The sequence below is a fragment of the Astyanax mexicanus genome, chromosome 1, assembly GCF_023375975.1.
Source record: "Astyanax mexicanus isolate ESR-SI-001 chromosome 1, AstMex3_surface, whole genome shotgun sequence".
In the NCBI taxonomy this organism is placed as follows: domain Eukaryota; kingdom Metazoa; phylum Chordata; class Actinopteri; order Characiformes; family Acestrorhamphidae; genus Astyanax; species Astyanax mexicanus.
This window is the reverse complement of record NC_064408.1, coordinates 63077420-63102735: the sequence shown is the minus strand read 5'-3', so window position 1 is coordinate 63102735 and position 25316 is coordinate 63077420. Positions and strand designations below refer to the sequence as shown.

The 25316-nt window shown below is 38.3% G+C and overlaps 1 protein-coding gene across 5 annotated transcripts in view; it reads left to right on the top strand.

The window, feature by feature from the left end:
• Nucleotides 1-24454, top strand: part of ralgps2 (Ral GEF with PH domain and SH3 binding motif 2) — a 197616-nt gene extending 173162 nt beyond the window's left edge. For 4 of the 5 annotated variants that reach the window (XM_007259487.4, XM_007259485.4, XM_022664788.2 and 1 more), the window contains 11 exons: nt 1267-1357; nt 1456-1523; nt 1651-1792; nt 2969-3120; nt 4534-4588; nt 7722-7799; nt 9080-9185; nt 12886-12978; nt 13581-13686; nt 15959-16050; nt 17936-24454. In XM_007259487.4, coding sequence (XP_007259549.2) covers nt 1267-1357; nt 1456-1523; nt 1651-1792; nt 2969-3120; nt 4534-4588; nt 7722-7799; nt 9080-9185; nt 12886-12978; nt 13581-13686; nt 15959-16050; nt 17936-17965 — 1013 coding nt within the window. In that variant the 3' untranslated portion in view covers nt 17966-24454. The remainder of the gene's footprint in view (nt 1-1266; nt 1358-1455; nt 1524-1650; nt 1793-2968; nt 3121-4533; nt 4589-7721; nt 7800-9079; nt 9186-12885; nt 12979-13580; nt 13687-15958; nt 16051-17935) is intronic. The other variant, XM_022664795.2, reaches the window with a different exon arrangement.
• The last annotated feature ends 862 nt before the right edge of the window (nt 24455-25316 follow it).

Below are 25316 nucleotides of genomic sequence, written 5' to 3'. Positions count from 1 at the left end.
TAAGCCAAGTTAACAAAACTGTGATTCTTAAAATGAAAAAAATCTTTTAAAGTCAAACGAGTGCTGGATGTTAATCTAAACAGATTTAGCACAGTTGGCGGCTAATGCTAATGCTGCTTCTGCAGTGCTAGCCGGGGATAGCAGCAGACTTCAGGCCGATAGTATTCACCTCTGAATGGTGTAAGAGCTAGTGCTTAGTGGGGTTAGCAGCTAATGCTAATACTGCTGGAGAACTAAACTGAAACTTCTGTGTAACAAAGTGGCTCTACTGCTTCTTACAACCTGACTGGAAAAATTTATACATAAGTCGCACCCGATTATTAGGCGCACTGACCATTTTTGAAATGTTTAATTTTTGGTAATTACCATAGTTTAAAGTGCTGAAAATATATATTTTTAAAATGTTTAGCTGCAGTGAGAGTTTTTGTACTTGAGTACAAGTGACAGTATTAATAAAGGAAACAGGGCTGGGTTTGTTCATCTGGACACTGTGAGGAATTCTATGCATTTCCGCATGTCCACAATCCAAATAGTGTAAATCTAAATAGACACATAATTGTGGTACACATTTCAAAATATCTTCTTAACTATGACAATAAAGGTAGTTTCAAGTAGGTTTAAATGTTAATAACTGGATCAAAGAGGTTACTATGGGTGTAAGAATGTAAAGTTTTGTGATGTAATGTGTTACATATTATTTTATGCTGTATAAATGCTGTATAGTCCTGGCGTCCGCATGTGTGGACATCACATTTTGGGTTGTCTAGACACTAAATTTTGCTCTACAAGGGCCTGGTGTCTTCTTATGAGGCCTTTATGCTGTCACCTTATGGTGTCAGAAGAGTTTAACACATTAGAGTTTTGATGCACATTAGAGAAATTGAAACGAAAATACAGTAAATGCTTGTTTTTTTTTTACTTTGTTTTGAAGCAGCACTTTAGATTAGCCATACTGCTCAAAGGGGCACAATTGCTGTTTCGGTTTAGGTCTTAGGAGACTAAAACATATTATTGATTTTTTTTTTACTCTTCTGTATTCTTCTGTCTTAAGATCCCATTGATCTACATAAATAGATAGTAAACTATTTTTTAATTCAGATTAAAGGCAAATGCTGGTTTTTCTAATATTTGAATCAAATTAACTTGAATTGCTTAAAAGTTCTTGCTGATGTACAGCCTTAGTAATAACCCCTGAATCTTTGAATGTGTCCACAGTTCAGATTTAATCAGAGTTAATCTGTTCGTTCTTTATTCTTCCTCTTTTAGATATACCAGAATTGCCTCACGTCCAGAACTATCTTAACTCAGTTCACTACATCGAGGAGTTACAGAAGTTTGTGGAGGACGACAACTACAAGTAAGTGTTTAGTGTAGCAACCTTCTTTAGTGGACCTCCTCCTCTACATGAATGTGTGGGATTTGGATTTGTAAAGCCCATGTCTGCACTGTTTTCAGGTTGTCTTTAAAGATTGAGCCAGCCACCAGCACCCCCCGTGCAACTGCCTCTAGAGAAGACCTTGTAGGTAAGGAAAAGGGCATCCATAAATCCATTCATTTTAACGAGGTGTACACACACTCTACCTCCACACACACAAACGCACTTTAAACCAGTAGTGCACTTTATCTTGCCTTTTTATGCTCTTATATCAGGTCCTGATGCCACCGGCTCGCCGTTATGCGGTCGCCGTGGCAACATGGCCGAAGGCGCCCTACCCAAAGTCCCACCCACACCACCTTCCCCACGCAACCTTCTCCCGTACGGACACAGGAAGTGTCACAGCCTGGGATACAAGTGAGTGTCATTCACCTGTACCCTATACCTCACATGAGTATATCAACCCTCAGTGTTAGCAGTTCTCTCATTCTTACAGTGTATTAGAGGGTTGGTTAATAAGCAGCATGCAGGGCTTAGGAAGGAGTCGAGGGTAGAAAGGAGGAAATCAGGGCTGATCACCAGCTTGGCCACCAATGAGAGCGACACTATTCGGAAGCTCACTTACTGACACTTCTGCAATAAAAGAGGTGGAGTTACAGATGGAGTTTTAACCTTATACTAGCTAACCTAACATACAAGCAAGGTCTAGAACATCAGAAGTGTAGCAACTGTAATAATACCGAAATCACTTATTTTAATATAATGCAACAATTAGTATGAAGATTGAAATGTTAGATATTTATATGGAGTGAATTTGCACTTAAACTTTACCCTAATGTAGGGCTGAGCAATATTGTAACAAAAAAAGAAAGAAAGAAAGAAAGAAAGAAAAAGAAAAACACAATATTCTTAATATATTTAGGTCATTTTGAAGTGTTTCTATTGGTCCATCGAGAAATTTTGACACAGTTTGCCTGTTCTAATTGTTTAGTAACCAAAACATTGACAGAAATGCAGTTACTTGTTTGGACAGTGACAATATATATGAGCGATTCTCCATCACGATCTCTAGTTCTTACATAGAAACTTTCATTTAAGGAAAAATATTTAAATCACTGCCACATAAATCATAAATCTATTTAGATTCACTCTGGCACTTCTATATGTAAAGATTTACAATCTCTATTATCCCATTTTGAAACTTGCAGCAGGAACTTGATTAAACAAATGAATTAGATTAACCACACAGCCCTTTACAAATGCACAATTTGGGTCATTTGATCATTTTTTTATTTTATTTCATTTTTTTTTATTTCATTGTTATTATTATTTTTATTTTGCTATTAATATGGCTTGATAATAATACATGTTTGTGTTTTTTTTTCCTTTTCCTTTCCTGTCATTCAACCCTATATAGTGCAGTTGATTCAAATGCAACATCTTTTTTTAATTCTACTGAGCCATCTCACACTGTGTACAGATGAGTGTAATGAAAAAAAGAGATAAATTACTAATATTACTAAACTGTGACTGAAACTCTGTGTAGTTGTTTTCTCCAAATCCTCAAATCCATTGCTTGTCCTGTGCTTGTAGTTTTATTCATAAGATGAACACGGTGGAGTTTAAGAGCGCTACATTCCCAAATGCTGGGTCCAGACACCTGCTGGATGACAGCGTGCTGGAGAGCCATACACCCACAAGGGGCCAAGCCGAGAGCTCCACCCTGTCCAGCGGCATCTCGCTGGGTAAGACGCATGCATATATATAAATGCATTAATAAATTGTTTTAAATGTAGATGCCATCTCCAGTAACCAGAAATATATAAAAAGTCAAGTCACAATATTATGACTGCCTCTTTGTTTATATATCGTTTACTCATTGTTCATCTTCTAAGCTCTAATTCCAGGTTGTAGTTCTGTATCTTTTTCTCGGCATACTATATTATTCTCCTTTCATCCTGTTCTTCAGTGATCAGGACCCCACAGGACCACCACACATTAGGTGTTATTTGGGTGCTGGGTAGTTCTCAGCACTGCAGTGACACTGATATGTTAATGCACGTTGTTCTGCTACAAGTACCGTATTTTTCGCACTATAAGGCGTACTTAAAATCCTTTAATTTTCCCGAAAATCGTCAGTTTGCCTTTTAATCCGGTAAGCCTTATGTATGAATTTTACCAGTCAGGTTATAAAAAGTAAAGCCACTCTGCTGAAGTACAGAGTTATACAGGAGTTTCAGTTTAGTTTTCCAGCACCAGGGCTGGAGCAGTATTAGCATTAGCCGCTAACCGTGCTAAGCGCTAGCTATTGCCCCCTTCAGAAATAATTTTTTTTTCATTTAGAGGTGAGTATTATCGGCCTGAAGCTTGCCGCTAATTCCAGCTAGCACTGCTGGAGCTGCATTAGCATTATCCGCTAAGCGCTAGAGGTTTGCTGCTAATGCTAATTCTGTTGCACCCAGCCTTAGTGGAAATCTGGAAGTCTAAGCTTACTGTAAATAAACGGAAGCACTTTACTCACCCAAATAAACAGTTTTCAGGAGAGGATTCTGTGTAGATTAATATCCAGTGCTTGTTTGACATTAAAATATTTATTTTTAAATATTACAGTTGTCTTTACTTAACTTCGCTTTGCTTTATATTTATAAGGAAATTATAAGAAAAATATGGTGACACACCTGTTCCTTACTAGTGTCGCATGATGCACCTTATAATCTGGTGTGCCTTATGTTAATGAAAATAGACCATAAACGAGATGTTTATTGATCGTGCACCTTATAGTACAAAAAAATGCGGTAGATGCTGGAATTTTTAAACAAACCCACAGGATGCTATGAGCTGAATATTTCTGGTAGGGGGACTATTCTCAGTCCAGCAGTGACACTGAGGCGTTTAAAAACTCCAGCAGCACTGCTGTGTCTGATCTATTATACCAGTACAGCACCTACTAACATGCCATTATCGTGTCACTACAGCACTGCAGTGCTGAGAATGACCCACCACCCAAATAACACATGCTCTGTGGTGGTCCTGTGGGTCCTTACAGTTGAAGAACAGTTAAATAATAAGAGGATAATAACACATGCAAATACATACACACAAATAAAGCATGCTTAGGCTAACTAGTTCTCTCTCTTCCTGCAAAATCGTGGCTTTAGGAAGCAGTGAAGGCTCTGAATTGAGTGAAGAAATGTCTTGGCCTGCTTTTGAGAGGTGGGTTTTTCTCTCTCTCTCTCTCTCTCTGTCCAACACACACACACACACACACACACACACTGTCATGCTCTTTTACTCCCACACATGCATGACCACAAATAGACATGTGCCTGGCACGTTAGTCTAAAGCATATAGCATATGGAGTACTTACATAACCCAGTCAGTCCTGTGACCCTCTTCTCTAAGGTCCAGTGAACGTGAAATAAAAACAGTTTGAAGACTTTTTACATGAAAATGAGCATCATGTGTTTCAACAATAATTGGTCAATTTATCTGTTTATCTGTGAGCTATATAATACACAGAGCATTTGTGTTACTGTTGAAACAGTCATGCATAATTGTGTGTTTGCAGAAATATTTAAACATAATTATCCACAGGATGCTTTACATCATTGTTTCTGAGGATTTAGTACAGATGCAAATACACAAGCTTGAATGTGAAATTCACCCACAAGTGTTTTTTTTTTCTTTTCCCCTAGCAACCTCTGTTTATAAAGTGCAACATCTGACCACAGTATCCCCTCTATAGTGTGTGTGTCTCCATGTACTAGACCACTTAAATTTAAGATTTTTGCCTAATCGTCAGGATTGAGTAGGATATTTGAGGCGCAGCCCTGCAGTGCTGTTAAAGCAATACTCCTTTGTGGGTAATAGTCTCTTGAGTTTTGTTGTAACAACTCTCCTACACACCATATGCCTTAAATCTTCATTTACTCTCTGCATTGCATGAAACCATGTGTTTAACCATAGAGTTTGTGGTATGATAGAGGGTGACTGTTATTGTTTTAAAGGTTTTGTTCAACCAGGAAAAGAGAAGATGGACCCTTCTCCTGTGATGTATACACAGCCTGTTAAAAGCTTGGAGGCGCCCAAAAGTTTTTTTCATAAATGAGCTTTCTTAAAAAAAAAAACTAAAAATCTAAGCTTACTGTAAATGTAAAAGAATAATATCCAGTGCTTCTTTGACTTTAAAATATTTATTTTTAAAAATTAAAGTTGTGTTTACTTAACTTAGCTTAGCTTTATATTTAAAACGAAATTAGAAGGAAAATATGGTGACACACCTGTTCCTTACTAGTGTCGCATGATGCACCTTATAATCTGTTGCGCCTTATGTATATGAAAATAGACCATAAACCAGATGTTTATTGATCGTGCACCTTATAGTATGAGAAATACGTTATACACAGCCTGTTAAAAGCTTGGAGGCACCCAAAAGTTTTTTGTTTTTTTTTTCTTCATAAATGAGATTTAAAAAAAAAAAACTTAAAAAACTAAAAAAAAAAAAGAAAATTGATGAAATTTATTAAGAAATTAAGTTTATATATATATATATATATATATAAATATATATATATATATATATATATATATATATATATATATATATATATATATATATATATATATAATTGATGTAATAAAATAGTTAATAAATAAAACTTTAGCTTCCTTAGCAATGTTTTGTTCTTGTGCATTTTGGAGATTCTGTTGCCAGACAACTGAACTGAGCTCTTTGGAAGTCGCAGTTATAGAAGAAAATACATATAAATATAGAAAAAACATTAAATTATAGCACCAACTAACTAAACTAAACACACAAAAAACTGTACCGTTCATGTATTTTATTAAGCACATCAAATAATTGTAGGCTAGTAAAAGTATATGAATGTCTGTCTGATTTAATGACTGTTTACAAAGCTAAATAGCCTTCAGTGTCCTGACCTTGACTTTCTTTTTGCATCACTTGAAGAAGGCTGTTATAAACTGAAGCATATGGAGGAGCATAATGACTGAACGGTCCACAGTTCTTCTCAGTGTTACACAAATCTTATTTGAAGGTGTAGAAAACATTTGGTGGGGGTGATTGCTGCTTAAACAGGCTCTACAGGTTATATTCAAGAGTTCTCTTCCTTTTTTAGCCTGCACTTTGTATATGTGCTCAATGTGTTCAGTAAAAGGCATGAACAGAACAACATATATATTTTTATTAATTAGATTGTGCTAGTTTATTATTGTGACTTTTTTTTAGAGATTAATATTGAATAAGGATAACATGCTTAGTTAACCCTCTATGGCATGAATTATATTTTCTGAAAAAATACATTTTAAAAGTTTCAGAGTCCCTATAAATACATAGAATATACATTTCTATACTTATTTTTTTTGATAAGAGATAGATCCAATGAATTAGAGCAAGGGAGCACACAAAACATGCATGGTTGTTCTAGCTACCTGGGCAACAATTGAAAAAAAAAACTGTTTTAGAAAGTTTACAACAAGAATATAGTAAAAATGTAAACTGCCAAATAAATATACTTCTTTACATATTCTTGCACATATACCGATATATCTTTTCATTTATGACCTACTTGTTTGTTGCTATTTATTGGATGTAGATATGCCTTGTAACAAATAAATAAACCAATAAATGCATAAAAAATTAAGGTACGCTATGGAATTGTGTAATAACCAAACATTTGGTTTGTAGCCTGAGGGCAACATTAAGGGCAACACAAAGCAGGGGTCTGCAATTAAGTTTGGTCGCTAGCCAGATATCTTCCAAAATGTGTCCAAAAGTGTAATGGGATGGAGTGCTTCAGACTAGTAGCTCTCCACCCTAGAGGGTTGTTAAACCCAATTGCAGAACAGTTGATCTCAAAGCAGGTAAAACCAAGGAAAAAAAAAAAAAATGAACACACCAGTCCTCACGCGGCATTGAACCTGTGTCGTCAGGGTGGTGGTCCAATACACTACAGCTTGGAATTGGGACACGGCCGGAAAAAAAAAAAACCTTATAAGGAGATAGGGAACCTAAGAACAAGCTAAATCTAAAGTCACACTGAGCGCAGAGAGATAGGGGGATCGCCCGATTTTTTAATTCAATTCATTAATTCATTATTGTTCATTATAGTTTAAACAAACTCACGGACCAGATGTTTTAATGCTCCTATTCAGGACCGCCTATTGCCAGCTCCTGCCATAGAGGGTTAAGACATTTAAGAAACCTCTGTCTCCAGACTCTTAACAGCTGTGTGTTTGTGTGTGAGTGTAAAAGTGAATGTGAGAGTGAGTGTGAGTGTGATGGTTGCGACTGATCAATATACTGCTATGACTGACACCCTACAGGACTCGTTTCTACCACTCTTTGGGCCCAGTCACGCGAGTGGGCCGCATGTCATGCAGAGGAGGGCTGAGGCCCAGCAGGTAATGGCTGTCACCATGAGGCGCTCTTCTGCTTCCCTCTCTCTCTCTCTCTCTCTCTCTCTCTCTCTGTCCTTTTCTCTTTCCCTCTTCTCCATGTCCTTCCCCCTCCTTGTGGACTTGGACCACTTAGCTGCGCGCTCTGTGTATACTGGTGCTAGAAGGTGTATTTTTGCAGTGACTCTAGGTGATGGGCTTCTCTGAAGGTGTGTGTCTGTGTGTGTGGGTGTTGGTAATTCTATCTCAGCTTGCTGCAGGAGCAGCCACTCTGCTTACAGCCTTTTTACCTCTTTTACACACCTTCTGCCTTTTATGAGTGAAGAAAGTCATTTTTTATGACAGTGGAGTTTAGGCAGATACAGAACATGATTGACATGCGTGTGTGTGAGTATGCTTTCTGTACACACAGATTTAAAACAAGCTTTTTCAGAGTTCTTTGCGGTTCATGGCAGGCTTAACCCACATGTCCTGTTATTTAAAAGATCAGACTAAGACAACATAGCATATATTCTCATTTAAAGTTAAGTTAAAAGTTATGTTTTTTCCCCTATTTTCCATTTTGCAGACACAAGGTTTTGTTCAGATAGCGACAAAAGACATGTAACATAAAGAATGAACTGAATATTAAAGCTGTACCTGCTCTTTAGATCTCACTTGAGAGGTTTTCTCACTCACTCTTTCTCCAGATCAAAGCTGTGCGCTGTGGGTTCTGCCTCATCCTTCCTCTTATTATGCTTCCTTTGTGTGTGTGTGTGTTTGCTTTAAACAATGAGTGTTTATTATCTAAATCTAGAGTTGAGATGAGAGTGACATGCAGTCATTCATACCAGGCTCTCAGTTTATTTATTTATTAAGTATTTGTAATTAGAATAAGAAAGCATGTGTTACTAGAGGTGGGCATTTTGATGCACTGTTTAGTTTGTATCTTGAATGTGTCTTGAAAATTGTGCAGCTGTCCAGTCTAATTGGACGTAGAGCAACAAATTTAGTGTTTTCATATTAAAATATAATAAAATTTTGTGATGCATAAAATTATAGTCATTTTATTTTCTATTTTGACCACCCCTAGTACATGTGTGCAGTTTGCTGAATACATTAGGTACATTCTGTGTAACTCAATATACACAATATGTGTTCAACATAACTGACATCATGAGTCTGGGTTGGATGAGAGCTTGATCTTCCCATTGTTTCAAAATCCCTCCCTTTTCCTTTACTTCATGCAGGAGTATAACTGATTGTATATGTTCTTTTTTTTTGCTCTTCTTTTATTCTTCCTGCAGCTCTGCAGAGTCAGAGGAGTTAGCAGTGCACCTGTACCCCGGAGCAGTGACTGTTCAGGGAGTGTTACGCAGGAAGACCCTCCTCAAGGAGGGCAAGAAACCCACGGTACACACTTCATACTCTTTACATTTATAGTTTTTTGATAAGAATCAGCTTATTTAGATATCTTCCCCTCCTCAGCCTACTGCAGTTTAGATCCACCCATTTATATTGCAGTTTTCAGGAGTGTTTCATGTATACGTGCTTTTAAAATGAGGAACAATACAGCTCTGGAAAAAATAAGAGACCACTTAATAATGATGAGTGGAGTATAATCAAGAGGAAGATGAATGATCACAAGCCATCAAACCAAGCTGAACTGCTTGAATTTTTGCACCAGGAGTAAGGGAATAAAGTTATCCAAAAGCGGTGTGTAAGACTGGTGGAGGAGAACATGCCAAGATGCATGAAAACTGTGATTAAAAACCAGGGCTATTTCACCAAATATTGATTTCTGAACTCTTAAAACTTTATGAATATGAACTTGTTATCTTTGCATTATTTGAGTTCTGAAAGCTCTGCATCTTTTTTGTTATTTCAGCCATTTCTCATTTTCTGCAAATAAATGCTTTAAATGACAATATTTTTATTTGGAATTTTGTATAAATGTTGTCTGTAGATTATAGATTAAAACAAAAATGTTAATTTTACTCAAACATATACCTATAAATAGCAAAATCAGATCAACTGATTCATTATAACTATGTCTGCCACATTCACCTTTTTTTTGTTCTTTTTTTTTTAACAACATATTAATTATTGTCCAAGAAGTAATTGCAATCAGTGATTATTGTTGTCATTTGAAGACCATTTTGTATCACTGATATAATGATAATATAATAGCGTAATGATGCAATTACACCTTATTATTTAATAATAATTAGTGAGATGTATGTTTGTTTTAATAATTTGCACTTCTTGGAGTCCACACTGTTAATAGAGGTGCAATCATTGATGCACTGGTCATATTGTGACTGGCTAAAATATTGGTGACATTTGTTCTTATGCAAACAAACACACGGGTAGACACAATGCACCATGTTAACGTGTGCATTCATGATAATGATACCAAACCAAACAGAGGGTGAAAACTAACTTTTTACCTGATCCAGACCATAGAAATAGCACAACACACTACGCTCTCAGCTAGCTACACACATGCCTGCGCACTTGGCGTAAGAGTCTCTTAAAGGAACAGTGTACACATCACTGAATACTGGCCGTTACATTTAAATGCTCATCCCCCTTGTGAGCATCTGTGCAATACCCAACACTTCCTGAGATTTTTATACTCAGCAAATTAGGTTTTAATATAGACATCCTTAGATTTTTACAGTAAAGTAAAAACAAAATGTTTCCTATATTCAATTTATCATGCATTCTTTATTCCAGCGCCCCATGTTGGCTTTATCTCCCCTCAAACATACTATTGTATACTCTAATATTTTAATTGACACCACTAATATAAATATAATTATTGCATTTTTCATTTCATACATTCTTTCTTTTATCACATTTAAATGTCCACTATGAAAACTTGAAGTGTGATAAATTGCAGTTAATCACAGAATATTGTTGTGATTATTCCGATTACATTTTTTAATCGATAGACACCTCTAATAATTTGTTAGTTTGTCTGCTTGTCTTCTTGTAACCTTCTTTTTCTATCTGCTTCTCTTTACACTTAAACATCAACAACCTTTCCCAACACACACACACACACACACCAACCTATCTGAACTTTCAGTCCTGGTTCCTCTATAAAAACACTCTTCAAATCCCCCCATCCTCATCTTCTCATTGTTAAGGATCATCTTTTCTAAAACACCCCTCTCACCCTGCATCTCCTGTTTATCTTTTGGCTTGTCATCACTCACTGCTGAGCAGTCAGGAATCTGTCTTTATTTATTTATTTTCCTCTAGGTCATTTCTCAGCTCAGCTGTGCTGTCACACTGCTGAGTCAGGCTCACCCCCAGCTCCCCTGCTGTCCTAGTGGAGTGTGTGTGTGTGTGTATGTGTGTGTGTGTGTGTAGTGTATAAAAGAGCCAAAGCAGTAAAAGACATGCTCTTAAAGTTTCATTATTGGAGCTTAGGGACTCTTTTACAGTCACATCTCTTTCCCTCTCTCTCTCTTTCTCTCTCTCTCCCACTTTTTCCACCAATCATATCATTTCTCCTACCTGACTTCCTGGCCTTTTGTACTTTAATAAAACAGGCTCTGCTCACAGTCTTGCTTTGGAAAAAAGTGAAAGTAATGTAGTTGTGATAAGAGTTAAGAGGTTCTGAGGGCTCTGTGACTGGTTGGTTGTGGATGTAAAGAGAGGCAGGCACTCTGAGCTCAGTGGTCTGTTTTTTTATTAGGCTTTATAGTCATTACAGTTCAGAACGCTGTCCTGTGCTGCTGCTGCAGTCGCCACTGTGCTGTAAAGCAAGCAACTCCCATCATACCAATGTATCTGATCTTCACCATTAACTTAAACATTCAGGCAGCATCCTTTGTTTTTGTAAGCTCACAAATGTGTTTACCCACAAACACACACACAAACACACACACACAGCCACACACACTCCATTAGGCTTTTATTGGGCTTAGTTAATGTGTTCTCTCTCTGTAGGACCATTTGCCCATTTTACAGTGCAGTTTTATTTGCTACCTATTTGAAGTCTGGACTCTCAAACAACTTCCTTGCTTTTGTGGATGTGTGTTTCTGTGCGAGTCTGTGTGTATGTTGGTATCTGTGTGTCGCTGTCTGGCTGTCTGTCTGTCTGTCTGTCTGTCTGTCTGTGTGTGTGTTTGTGTCTATGTCTGTGTGTCTCTGAGTCTGTGTGTCTCTGTCTGTGTGTCTCTGTCTGTCTGTGTACTATTAATACTATTAATGTGTGTTTGTGTGTGTCTTTGTGTGTCTTTCTGTGTGTCTCTGTCCGTATCTCTGTCCGTGTGTCTCTCTCCTCGTGTCCTTGTCCGTGTGTCTCTGTCCGTGTGTCTCTGTCCGTGTGTCTCTCTCCACGTGTCTCTCTCCACGTGTCTCTCTCCGAGTGTCTCTCTCCGTGTGTCTCTCTCCGTGTGTCTCTGTCTCTCTCCGTGTGTTGCTGTCCGTGTGTCTCTCTCCACGTGTCTCTCTCCATGTGTCTCTCTCCACGTGTCTCTGTCCGTGTGTCTCTCTCCGTGTGTCTCTGTCTGTCTCTCTGTGTTGCTATCCGTGTGTCTCTCTCCACGTGTCTCTCTCAACGTGTCCCTGCCTGTGTGTCTCTCTCCGTGTGTCTCTCTCCGTGTGTCTCTCTCCGTGTGTCTCTGTCCGTGTGTCTCTGTCCGTGTGTCTCTGTCCGTCTCTCTCTGTGTGTTGCTCTCTGTGTGTCTCTCTTCACGTGTCTCTCTACACGTGTCTCTCTCCACGTGTCCCTGTCTGTGTGTTTCTCTCCGTGTGTCTCTCTCCATATGTCTCTGTCCGCGTGTCTCTGTCCGTGTGTCTTGAATTGGACTAAAGTCCCAAGCTTCGAATGGGAATAATAGACACTATTCTACCTATTAGTTTTTTTTTTTTTTTATAACATATACAGTGATTTTATTACTACTACTGTGAGATATAATTAGAATGTGATGTTGATTATTATATTATATTATATAATATTATATATATTATATTATAATATATTATATTATTATTTTATTTCATTAAAATCTATACACAATCCACTATTACATCTTTTAAAATGCTTTTCTCTTGTTCTCTCTCTCTCTCTCTCTGTGTCTATCTGTCTGTCTAGGTGGCTGCATGGACTAAGTACTGGGTAGCTCTGTGTGGTACTCAGCTCTACTATTACACTGCCAAATCTCTCAAAGCCACAGAGAGGAAGCATGTAAGTGTCTCCCACAAAGCAGCCATGCCTTAAAGTCTCATTCAGCAGTTACTGATACGGGACACACTGCCTCAGGTCAGGCTCTGAGCTTGCTGCGTTTTAATGCTCTGTGATTCCATTGTGTGTGTGTGAGATAGAGGGAGAGTAGAGAGAGAGAGTGAGAGAAGGGTTGAAAAAGGATAAAGGAATCTGTGGACAGCTTGGTCTACCGCTCAGAAAAAGAGACCTGTAATTTCCCAGTAGCCGCAGGGAAAATGCCTCAGAATGAAAGAATGCTAACAAGTAGGGCTCCTAATGAGCGAGTCTGTGAAGGCAGCTGCTTACACTCATTGGATAATGAGCCGTATGACATCATCAGTCATGGACCAGCTGTCACTCACTCGCCAAGTTAAAAGTAACCATAGCACACACATGCGCACATGGACGTACTCGTGTGCCAACCCACAAGGAAATGACACAGAGGCGTTCAGATTATTGTGGTTTGACTGACTAATATTTCCACACAAAAGCAGTACAGCACAGGAAATGTATGGAATAGATTTGCATGGAGCCAAGCAACCTCTTTCTCACACATACACTGTCTTTTCATCTGTATCCCACAGTTTAAATCCACTTCTAGTAAGTGCGTGTCGGTTGTGGGCTTGATGGCCATGATGGCAGATGATCCAGAGCATCCTGACGTCTTCCTGCTGACTGACTCTGAGCACGGTGAGCGTTTAACTAACCTGTGCTGTGCCAGCAAAGCTAAAAAATGGGTCATCAGACCTGATGCACTGACTCAAAAAGTGTCCTCACTTTTCTACTGATTCATCACAAGCTTTAAAAAAAAAATTGAATAAAAAAAAAACTATAAGTTATATTAGGCCATCACGAATAACACAATTTTACTTTTAACTTCAAAATAAAAGGTTTCCTACAGTCATGAAAAACCTGGAAAAGTCATGGAATTCAAACATAGCAATTTACAGTCCTGGATACATTTTGAATAAAATGAAAAAACCCATAAAGTTTTGGAAAAGTCAAGATTTTTTTTTTTCTGTTTATTAACTAAGAAAAGCTGTTTTGGTTCTAAAAAAAAAAAATTTAAAATTTACTTTAAATTAGCTAGCTGGCTGTGTGGATCTTACAGTTTTAGCTGCACTGTAACTGTAAATTCACACAAAGAAAAAATATATAATTTAATGCTATCTATCTTCATTCAGACAAATATAAGGCACAGATGTGCAGAAATTATATATAGCTAGTGAAATGTGTGATATTTCAAAGTTTTTCATCCATTTTAGGTAAGATATAAAGGCCTGTTATAATCAGTTTTTACATGGATTTTTAGTTTTATTGTCCATGTCTGTACTGATTATTTAAATATTGTATGGTCATGAGAATTTGCAGCGAAGGCCTGGAAAAGTCATGAAAAAGTCATGGAAATGTATTGGTTAAAAAGTGTATGAACCTTGAAATAAGAAATTGACCTTGGATCTCTTCCGGCATTGACTTTGTGACTAATGTATGTAAAATCACTTTCACAATGACACCTAATAAATAGCAACCTCCAGCTGATTCAGTACAAAGTATTGCACAGATCACATACTGTATGAGACAACATAAATGATAAAAAAAATGGACAAATGGACACAGACGTACGTATGCTCGTATTGCGCTCTAGACACCCCTAATGCTTATTTTCATTCTTTATGGATATGTCCGCCCATACAACAATTCTGACACTAATATAATAGACTAATATAATATAATAGACTGTTAATCTCAATCATGTATTACTTATATTATTATTTGGCTTAATATTTTCCACTAATTTTCTTTATTATGATTGTTAGTTCAATTATTAACATTTTTATTATTTATATTTGTATTATAATAATAAAAACAAGTATGTCATCCAAAGTGGGAGGCGGGTTGTGTGCCCAAAAAAAGGAAAAAAAATATATATATACACATATATATAATTAATAGTACCATCTATTCTGTGCCCACTAACTTAGTTTTATTTTTAAAATTATGATGGGGGCTGCGCAAACTTTAAAGAGCAAAATTTCAGTTAGTATAGTATGATTTTTTTTGTTTCACTTTATTGATACATAAGAGTTGATGCATAATATTGACTATACCTGTTGAAAATGCTACACTGCTAAGCTGAACCATGTTGTAGCTGTTTAAGTGTTTAAAACAACTCCAAATTTGCCACCTAGTGATTTATAAGATTAGATAATAGGATAAAAACATCATCATAAGAGTGTAATCTTGCTCACACTTATTAAATGATTAAGATTAAGTACTCTTTACAGCCATTTCTTAATATTGTCTAGCGTTATGTATAGGTTTCACCCAACACAATATTAAAAAAAAAAAAAAAAAAAAAAAAAAAACATTTTGTCTTAATTTATATCATTGAATGATTCTGTTTGGACAGCTGAACAACTTTGCCAGCGTCTGTGTGCAAAAGGAGAATCCATATCAGTGCAATTATACTCAAATCAATCAAATCAATCAGAATTGCAATTTTCTTTTTCTTAGAAAAGATGTGTTTTCTAAGAGCTGTAACTGTCCATGTTTCGTATGTGTAGTATGTCGATGCATGGAGTGGACAACAGTTGGCAGACCAGCTGTGCACACCAATACACACTGAACATGCTATATGCATTCCTGTAATTTCTCTGTGTCTCATCTGGTCCATGTTAGCCCTGCAGTGGATTCCTTATCTGACATCATTACAGCTGTGTGTGTATGTGAAACAGAGAGAGTCTGCACCTGCAGGATGATCTTCCTGGGGAATAGTGGATGATTCCAAAGAAGAAAAAAGAGAGTGAAAAAGAAGAGTGGGGGGATAGGGGGGGGGGGGGGGATAGAGAAAGTCAGGAAATTGTGTTGGCAATGAGCAGCTGGTGAAGAACCCAGTGTGGAACAGAGACTAATTGTAAGTGTGTTTGTCTCTGTGATGTGTGTGATGTTTGTGTGTGTGCAGGAAACTCTTATAAGTTCCAGGCAGGGAACAGAATGAATGCTCTGCTGTGGTTCAAACATCTGAGTGCAGCATGTCAGAGTAACAGACAGCAGGTAAGTGTGCTACTGTCAATTCCAAATGCTTATCTTCTATAGGTGGACTGTGACAGTAACTGTGTAAAAAAGTGCCCAATGTCTATCCACTTATTTAGATACATAACGTTTAATAACTTGAAATAAACACTACCTGGGTTAACATTACAGATCAGCATGCACCAGGCTCAGTGCTTTATGGCGAATTTCACTTCCAGTTACATTACAAGCAAGTTTAAGTTTCATGAAGTCTCACACTACAATAAAACAAAAGAAGATTCCCGTATGAAATTTGCAACCATTTCAGCTGAGATTCCTTAATTACACTGATTGTATACCCCTCATTATTCTGATCATGTAACCCTCGTTGTTCTGATTTGCACCCTCCATTACCCTTATTATGCACTCTTCAGTATCTTGGTTGTGCAGCCCCTTATTACCCTGACTGTGCACCCCTCTTCGCCCTGATTCTGCACCCTCATTACTCTGGTTGTGCACCCCTTATTACCCTGATTGTGCACCCCTTATTACCCTGATTGTGCACCCCTTATTACCCTGATTGTGCACCCCTCATTACCCTGATTGTGCACCCCTTATTACCCTGATTGTGCACCCCTTATTACCCTGATTGTGCACCCCTCATTACCCTGATTGTGCACCCCTCATTACCCTGATTGTGCACCCCTTATTACCCTGATTGTGCACCCCTCATTACCCTGATTGTGCACCCCTCATTACCCTGATTGTGCACCCCTTATTACCCTGATTGTGCACCCCTCATTACCCTGATTGTGCACCCCTCATTACCCTGATTGTGCACCCCTTATTACCCTGATTGTGCACCCCTTATTACCCTGATTGTGCACCCCTTATTACCCTGATTGTGCCCCCCTCATTCCCTCGATTGTGCACCCCTTATTACCCTGATTGTGCACCCCTCATTACCCTGATTGTGCACCCCTTATTACCCTGATTGTGCACCCCTCATTACCCTGATTGTGCACCCCTTATTACCCTGATTGTGCCCCCCTCATTACCCTGATTGTGCACCCCTCATTACCCTGATTGTGCACCCCTCATTACCCTGATTGTGCACCCCTTATTACCCTGATTGTGCACCCCTCATTACCCTGATTGTGCAGCCCTCATTATTCTAAACCTGCACCCATCATTCTCCACATTTTGCATTGCTCATTACCTTTATTGTGCTTTCCTTATTTCTGTTTGTGCATCTCTTTTTACTAGGCTAGTGCCTCATAATATTACAATGATTGTGCACCCCTCATTACCTCATTATTCTGATTGCATGCTTGTAATTGGTGGAGCAGCCTTAAGTTACATAGTTAGAACCACAATAAATATGGTAAGAGTGCAGTAAAATAAATCCAATCTCAACCGTAATTAATACTGCAAACATTAAATGCATTACAGCGGTGCTTCTAAATGGTCTGCATGCATTACATCATTACGCTTTACTACTGAAAGCATCTAATGTGTGGTGTTTTTGGACAAGCAGCATGTTTATAGAAGCTTTTGTTGAATCCACTTGGCATGAAAAGGCCATTCGAATGTAGGAACACCCAAACAGCGTAAAGAATACAGAAGTGTGCTCCTGTAATGAAAGACTGCTTTAACCAGGTCTATTGAAGTGGAAGCCTTTTTCCCCTCTAATGCTCTTCTGAAGTGTGTGTATATAGAGGTCGTTGTAAACAGTTCCAAAGTCTTCAGCAATTAGTCTGTAACACCCACTGAGCCCCGGGTCTCAGACTGCTCTAAGTGCAGGCTTGTGTTTGGTTCTGAAGCACAGTGGTGGAGAAGGGTATGTATAAAAGGCGTAAAGCTGAGAGATTTAATTGTCTGATCCTGTCCTGTGTTTTAATTCCTTCACTCTGTCTGTCTCTTTCAGGTCCCAGCTAATCTAATGTCGTTTGAATGAAAGGACAGATGAGCCGGAGAGAGAGAGAGAGAGAGAGAGAGAGAGAGAGAGCTGTTAAAAGGTGGTTTCTGAAGTACGGGAGGAGTGGAGGGGAGTGGAGGGAAAGGGAAGAGAAGAGAAGAAGAGTGGAGAGTGAACACTTTTAACGGTAGCTTTCCCACTGCCATCACCCAGCCTGAGTCACGCAGGGAAGCCCTCCAACCACCACTGCCTTAAAGAGTGGTGTGGGTGTGTGTGTGTGTGTGTGTGCGAGTGTGTGTGTGTGTGTGTGTGTGTGTGTGTGTGTGTGTGTGTGTGTGTATGACTGCTCCACTGGACTGGAGGATTTGAACCCTCTCTTCTTTACCCTCTCCTTTTCTCTCTTTTTTTTCTTTTTTTTTTCTTATTTACTTATTCTTTCCTCTGTTTTTTTCTTCTTAACTTTCCACCCTTTCTTAATCCCCCTTGCTTTCCTTTTTTCCTTTATCTATTTTTTTCCAATTTTTATTATTCCTTTTCCTTTTTTTTTCTCTCTCCCTCCTTGGCTTTCGTGTTCTCTTTAAATTTTCTTGTCCCTGCCTTCTTCACACTCTCTCCATACTAAAGTCCCAAGCGAGGAACTCTGCACTCCCTCCACCAGGACTTCACTCCTCCTCCTCCTCCTCCTCTTCCTCCATCTTCTCAAGCCCGTTCCTGAAGTCAGCGTTCAGCATTCAGACGCCTGGATCTTAACCCCTCCGCTCACTTCTTCGCTTGTTCTGATTTTGATGAACACATTATTTGTACATTAAATGAGTCCCCGTTTCCTCTCTGTCCTTCTTGGATTACTGAACTCTGGGGAAGGAAGAGGGGGGTCCTTTCTGAGAGTCAAGCCCAAGCAGGGGTCACCCTACAGGGGGTAAAAAAAAAAAAATCTGAACTGTTCCTCCTGCTCCTTCTCCACAATGAAGCTGGACACTTCTTCAGGACCTTCTACAAAGGAGACCATTTTTTAAAAAGGGGAGTGTTTGTCACGTGTGGACAAAACTCTCGCACACTCATTTAACACATACACACACACATACACGCACACACACACTCACTCTCTCGCACAAGTAGTTGATTGACTTTTCACACACTTGAGTTGGGCTCAAGCAAGCATGACACAAGCACATTTTCCACATGCAGGTTTTAACTGCAGCGAGTGGGAAGTGTCTCGCTTGTTCAAAACAACTGCAACACTCGCAACCAAACGACAAAGGGCTCTGATACTCGATGAACACCAGACGAAAAGTATTCCCCAACTCTTCTTGAATGTCTGATTCACGTTTTTTGGGTGTTATTTTTTTTTATATCCTATGAATTTGTGTAAAATACTTACACCTACACAAGTACACACGTGCACACGAACACACAAGTAGTGTTTGAGATAAGGGAGCTTTCTTACACTGAGACCAGAGGCGCGTAGCCATCTGTTGGAAAGAAGTACAAGGTTTAGAGCTGGGAGAGAACGTATGTGAGAGAATGACTGAACGGAACGGTGGTGGTGAAGATGATGATGATGATGATGATGATGATGATGATGATGGTGATGATGCAAGAACTGAGTTTGGGTGTGCAAGTGCGGCGCAGTGTGTATGAACCGATGAGGTTTTCTTTGTTGTTGTTTTTTTTTTATATATATATAGCAGGTGCTCTTCATGGTACAACTGAGGCAAAACAGGCCTCTAAACAGGGTCCTATGTATAGTTTAAATCTCTCTCGTTTTCTCATTCTTTCTCTCTCATAAATTATAGGCTGACCTCAGACGCGGTCAGACGTCCACCGGGAACACAAACCTTTTCATCGTCACTTGAAAGCTGTGAATGTTTATTGGTTTCTTGCCTGTAAAGTCAAGCGATTTATCTGCAGTGTCTCGCACCAGTAGATCAGTCTTCATATCAGACAGGATTAACAGGCTGTCACTTGAAGGGTACGTGTGAGCATAGTGTGTCCATCAGTCCTTTAGCGGAATTCTCAAGTCCAAAACTGAAAGCTACCCAGGAGCCATTTCTGTTTTTTTTTTTTTCTTTCTCTATTTTATTTAGTTTACTGAGTTGTGTCGGTTTATTTTATTTGCAGTATTACTCGGGTAGATCACGTTGCACACAGGTCTAGGTTGTTTTAATTGTCTGTTACATTGAATTTATTTTTTTCTGTTTTAGTTTTTTTTGACATGTTTTAATGTGTTTTTGTGTTGGATTTTATTTTGCTAGTTTTTGCCTTTTGTATGTGTAACCAAGTGGGAGTTTACTAATACAGCACAGCGGCTACACTGCCTGTGTTTAGTGCTTAGCATCAAAGGAAAGGAAGGCTAGACAGCGATGAGAAAGTTCTTGATGGTTTTTAAATGGTCACACTGGTGTGTGTCTCAGACTACTATGTGTAATACCTGTAGAAACCAGTTGATAAGAAGCTTTTTTTTTGTCCTCATGCAGTCTGACAAGCGCCTCCATGTTCTGCTGCGTATCTGGTTCTGTTCAGAGCAAGAGAGGAGATGAGAGCGAGGGATTCGCTCAGAACAAATGATGAGCAGAACTGTTAATGCTTATGCTTTAAAAATGAAGACATCATGGAGGAATGCCAAGAAATAACCACAGTGGTTCCCTAAAGAGCTCCTCCCAGTAAATAACCATATACCAACCATTACTCCCTTTAGGAAGAAATCAGTTACATTTTTTATAGATTTTTTTTACGTTTAAGGAAACTAAAATATACTTTACTTGAACTTTCTAAAAGGCACTTAAAATAACATAACATATAACAATAAAGAAAATATTGATTTCTTAGTAAATATTCTGATTCCCAAAAAGGAACAATTGGTTGATCTATGGTTACTAATGTAGAGGCTCAATTGATTGCAACAGTTTTAATGCATCAAAGGTAATGACTTTATGGCATAACTCTAAATAACCATTTTTGGCACTTGTCATTTTAGGAGTTTAGTAGAAAATAGGCAGAAAATATAATCTTCCATCTTTTTTTTTTCTTTTTTTTTTATATATATATATAATTTTCCACACCAGTAGATGATTTCATTTCTTCAGGATGTGCTCTTTTCTCCAGTCACTTGTTTTTCTCCCTCTTGCAATGTTCTCTAAATGTGGCAGACCCTTTTTTTTTTTTTTAGATACAGTGATCAAAATAATCCTTTATTATTATGTTTTTCTCCTTATGCTCCTCAGTCAGCTCTCACAAAGTGAACAAGGGCACTGAAGATGCTCACTTGTACTGAAGAGTATTAGAAGCTCATCATTGCTCTGCTTTGCTTCATTAAGAGTTTTATATTTTTCTTTTTAAAATGGTTAAAAGCTTTGAGGGAACTTGTGGGAATAAACGTTCAGGAGCAGAAATGTGAAATAATAGTAATAATAGTGTGCTAAACGTGTTTCAGTGCTCTAAAGGCCAGAATACACTGAGCACACCAGTGTTTCTCAGTCCTGATCCTGGAGGCACCATTTCTTGCACATTTAGTGCTTCCCCAACACACCTGATTCCACTAATCAACTAATTAACAAGTGTTTCCTGAGTGTCAGGGATGTGTGTTAAAGTTTGGAATACACTAAAATGTACAGGATGGTTGCCTTTCAGTACCAGGATTAAGAAACACTGGACCAGACTAATATGATTTAACATAATTCTATATTTTTGTTTTCCAAATCATTGGTTCTTAAGCTGGTCTTGCTCTACGGTAGCAAAACTGTGGACTGTCTAAGAATCTCGGACTGGGTCCAACAGATTCATTGCCCTAAGAAACCTTCAAATGGATGGGCAGAACTTTATAGAAGCTTTAGTGTAAATGCTTAATGAGCCTCTAAATCATTTAAATATTCTAGAAAATAAAAAAAACTTTTGGAACCTTTAAAAACAATGTATTTACACTTACAGATCTCCTTTTGAGACAGTGATGTTAAGGGAACTGAAATTGGTTCTTTTTGTCCCTTTTTTATAGTGTAGGAGTGTCTTAAGTCACGATGTCTTTTTGATGGTGATTTTTTTTATTTTTACATAGGTTCCACATAAGGATTAAGGTCAATAGCATGAAGACCTGCAGCCACACCGGCCCTTTACAAATAATACCTCATGGTCTTTATGGTTTAAGGGCTTACTGCTTTTCTGCATTTATAAGCTGCTGTTTAAGCTTTTTATTTAAAGAATGTGTTAATTCTTCCATTGGGTTCAGAGAAGTCTCAGAACGCATTAATGCAAAAGGGGAAATAAACAATAATTGAATTGAATTGAACTGTTAAAGAGCCACGTTGGCTTCAGTGGAGAGTTTTGCCAGTGGCTGTTTTTGGCTTAAGCTTCGTGTCCAGGTGAAGCAGAGCAGCTATAGTGGTTCACACAGGGAACGTGTGGGAGGTTGGGACAGGCGAGTTAACTTCAGTGTGTGGCTGAACAGCTTGCAGTGTGTCGCCGTGCTTCAGCACACAGAGACTCACTCACACAAACACACACACAGAGAGCCACAGGCAAGTGAACAGGGTGACAGGTGAGAGTTTTACTGCTTTTCACACACTGACAGACTGCCCGGAAGAGGAGAGAAAAAAGAGATAGTGTGTGGAGAGAAAGAGGAAACAGAAAAAAGAGCAATAACTGTTGTCAGCCACGTCATCCAATCCAATAGCAGTTGAGAGAACTATGAAGAACTCTGACCTTGTCCACTTCATGCACGTCATGGTCAAGTGGTCACAGACTATTTGTCACTCATCCCCTCTACCCATCCTTTGCTTTGATGTCTTATAAAAAGCCTTTTCATCAGCTTGCTTTTAGCTGCTAACATATAAAAACCAAAGGGCAGAAATGAAAACAACTGAAAATACACTGTCAAGTGTGGAGAAAACAGTGACTGGAGGAACAAAAGCTACCACTGTAACTCATCTTATTTTTCTTTTCTTTATTTTTTTCCTCTGCACTATCCGAGTGTCTGCCAAGTACAGTTGGACATGGAGAGCTATTCAGACAAGTTATGCAATATTTGAAAGCAGAAATTGGTCCAAGCGCATTTGGTTAATCGATGTCATTGTACACCCAGCCACTGTGTAAATCTGTGAGTTTACGTTCTGCTATTGAATGGGAACATTTCTGTTTTTATTTGTGGTTTATGTTGTATTTTTTCCTTTCCTTCATGTTGTTTTTTCTTCCCATCTCGCTAAACTTGTTACATTTGTCGAGAATACCCTGTGTGTCACACATGCATTATATTATAATTTGAACTAACACACTGTGTTATGTGTACAGTATACAATACACAAATGCACAGAAAAGAGACATTTGTCTCTCCGGTGTGTTTCTATTTTTATGGAAGCCCATTTCTGCCACTTGGGAGGAAAAAAAGACTATATAATTTTATTTCTCATTTTTATGCCACTTTCTCCCCAACCCACTCATTAGGACTCCCCCATCACTGGTGATGCCTCCTTCGATACATGTGCAGTCAGCCACTGCCTCTGATTCTGTTCCCAATACAGCAGCTCGCAGACGCCTTGTGCTGATCACCATCACCCTTTAGAGTGATGAGGGGAAAGAGCACCATCTACCCACCCAGAGAGAGCAAGGCCAATTGTGCTCTCTCGGGGCTCCGGTAGCTGATGGCAAGCTACATAAACAGGATTTAAACTAGCGATCTCCTGATCATAGTGGCAGCACCTTATTTGCAGGACCACTCGGAGCCCCAATAAGGAGTAAATTTAAATGGCTGTAAGTTATCATTGAGATACAATTCAGACACTAAGTCATAATTTTGAGATAGTATAAGATACTGAGTCACAATTAGTCATTGAGTTACTAGGTCATGAGATACAGCCATAATTAATTGGAATAGTAAGTGAACGAATGTTTGCTGAGTCAATGAAGACAGCAAGATCTTGTAATGAGTTTCTCATATAAGACACAAAGTCATTATTACTAGATGCTTATTTATTCTTTCGTTTTACGACTTTATTACTTACAAGACTCACTAAATGGCAGTGGCAGAGATGGGCTTCCATATTCCTGTAGCTTTTCCTTTTGCTCTATTGGCTTTTAGTGGGATGGGACAGACACAGAGTGTTGATGAAAAGATTTGTCTTGTGTGTGTATGAATGTTAATCATTCAGTCACGATATCAGTGATGTCATTCTGTACCGTCCCACTTCCCCTCCCTCCTCCTGTAGCCTGCATTGCTGAACCCAAAGCTTGAGCACTATGACCTCTAAAGACAGAGTGACGTGCTTGCAGCTTCTTTACAGGTTCAGAAAAAAAAAGCATCAAATAAACACTTGAGTTCCTTTTTTCTAAACCCTTCTAATGCTTTGGTTTTTTTTTTTTTTTTTTTTTTTTGCCGAAAGCCGCTCATCATACATCAAGTCCTCTGTGTGTTTGAATGCGGGTGAACTGGCTTTCTTATACACTGCAGTTTGTGTATGCCTGGGTCTGAGCGCTTGCACATAAGCTGGTGTTGTAACACTCATGGTTTCTAATCAAACAATAAAAAAATGACAGAATTATTAACTGATTTTGAATTTTTTTTTTTTAATAAATGCCCTGTCCTAGCATGTTAATGTATAATTCTTCATGATGAAATGTAAATGTATAATGGTTTGAAGTTGTAGGTGAAAAAACTATTATATAAGTTATATAAGGTATTATAAGGTAATTATAAGGTATCATAGGGAATATACCCATTTAGTCTTTTGCTGTTCCATAGCTTAATACTCTCATTACATTTCCAGTGAAGTTTAATGTTTATTATCATCTTAATGCATAATTAATGCATGTTTAATCTGGCAACAAGTTATTTAACCCTAACTGAAGCAGTAAGTAGCAGCTCATTTGTTAAACAACCATGTAAAAAGAGACATCCTGGGGTTGACAAATAGACGTTCATCTGTTTCAGAAAGGTTCAATTATTATTAGCATGCATTAAGCAGAGAAAACATCTAAGGAGATTGCTAAAACTACTAAAAGCAGGTTAAGGACTATCCATTATTAAAAGTGGAAGGACTGTAGGGAAACATCATCTTCAGAGAAGGAAGGTGGTCAGAAAAAAATCTTTAATGATTATGATCAGGGAAATCAAATCATAGAAAAACAACACTAGAACGGGGATATGTTTAATAGTGAAAGTAAGAGCATTTCCACACACAATTTGAAAAAAACTCAATAGATTGGGACTAAACATCTGCTTAGCCTTAAGAAAACCACTTATTAGTGAGGCTAATCTGCAAAACTGGTTTTAGTTTGATAGGAAGCATAAACATTGGAGAAATGAAAATGTTATGTGGTCTGATGAGTGATGGAGCATCAGGGTAATGAGAGAGGGAGCAGAAGTGATGCATCCATGATGCCTAGTGCCCACTGTACAAGTCTGTGG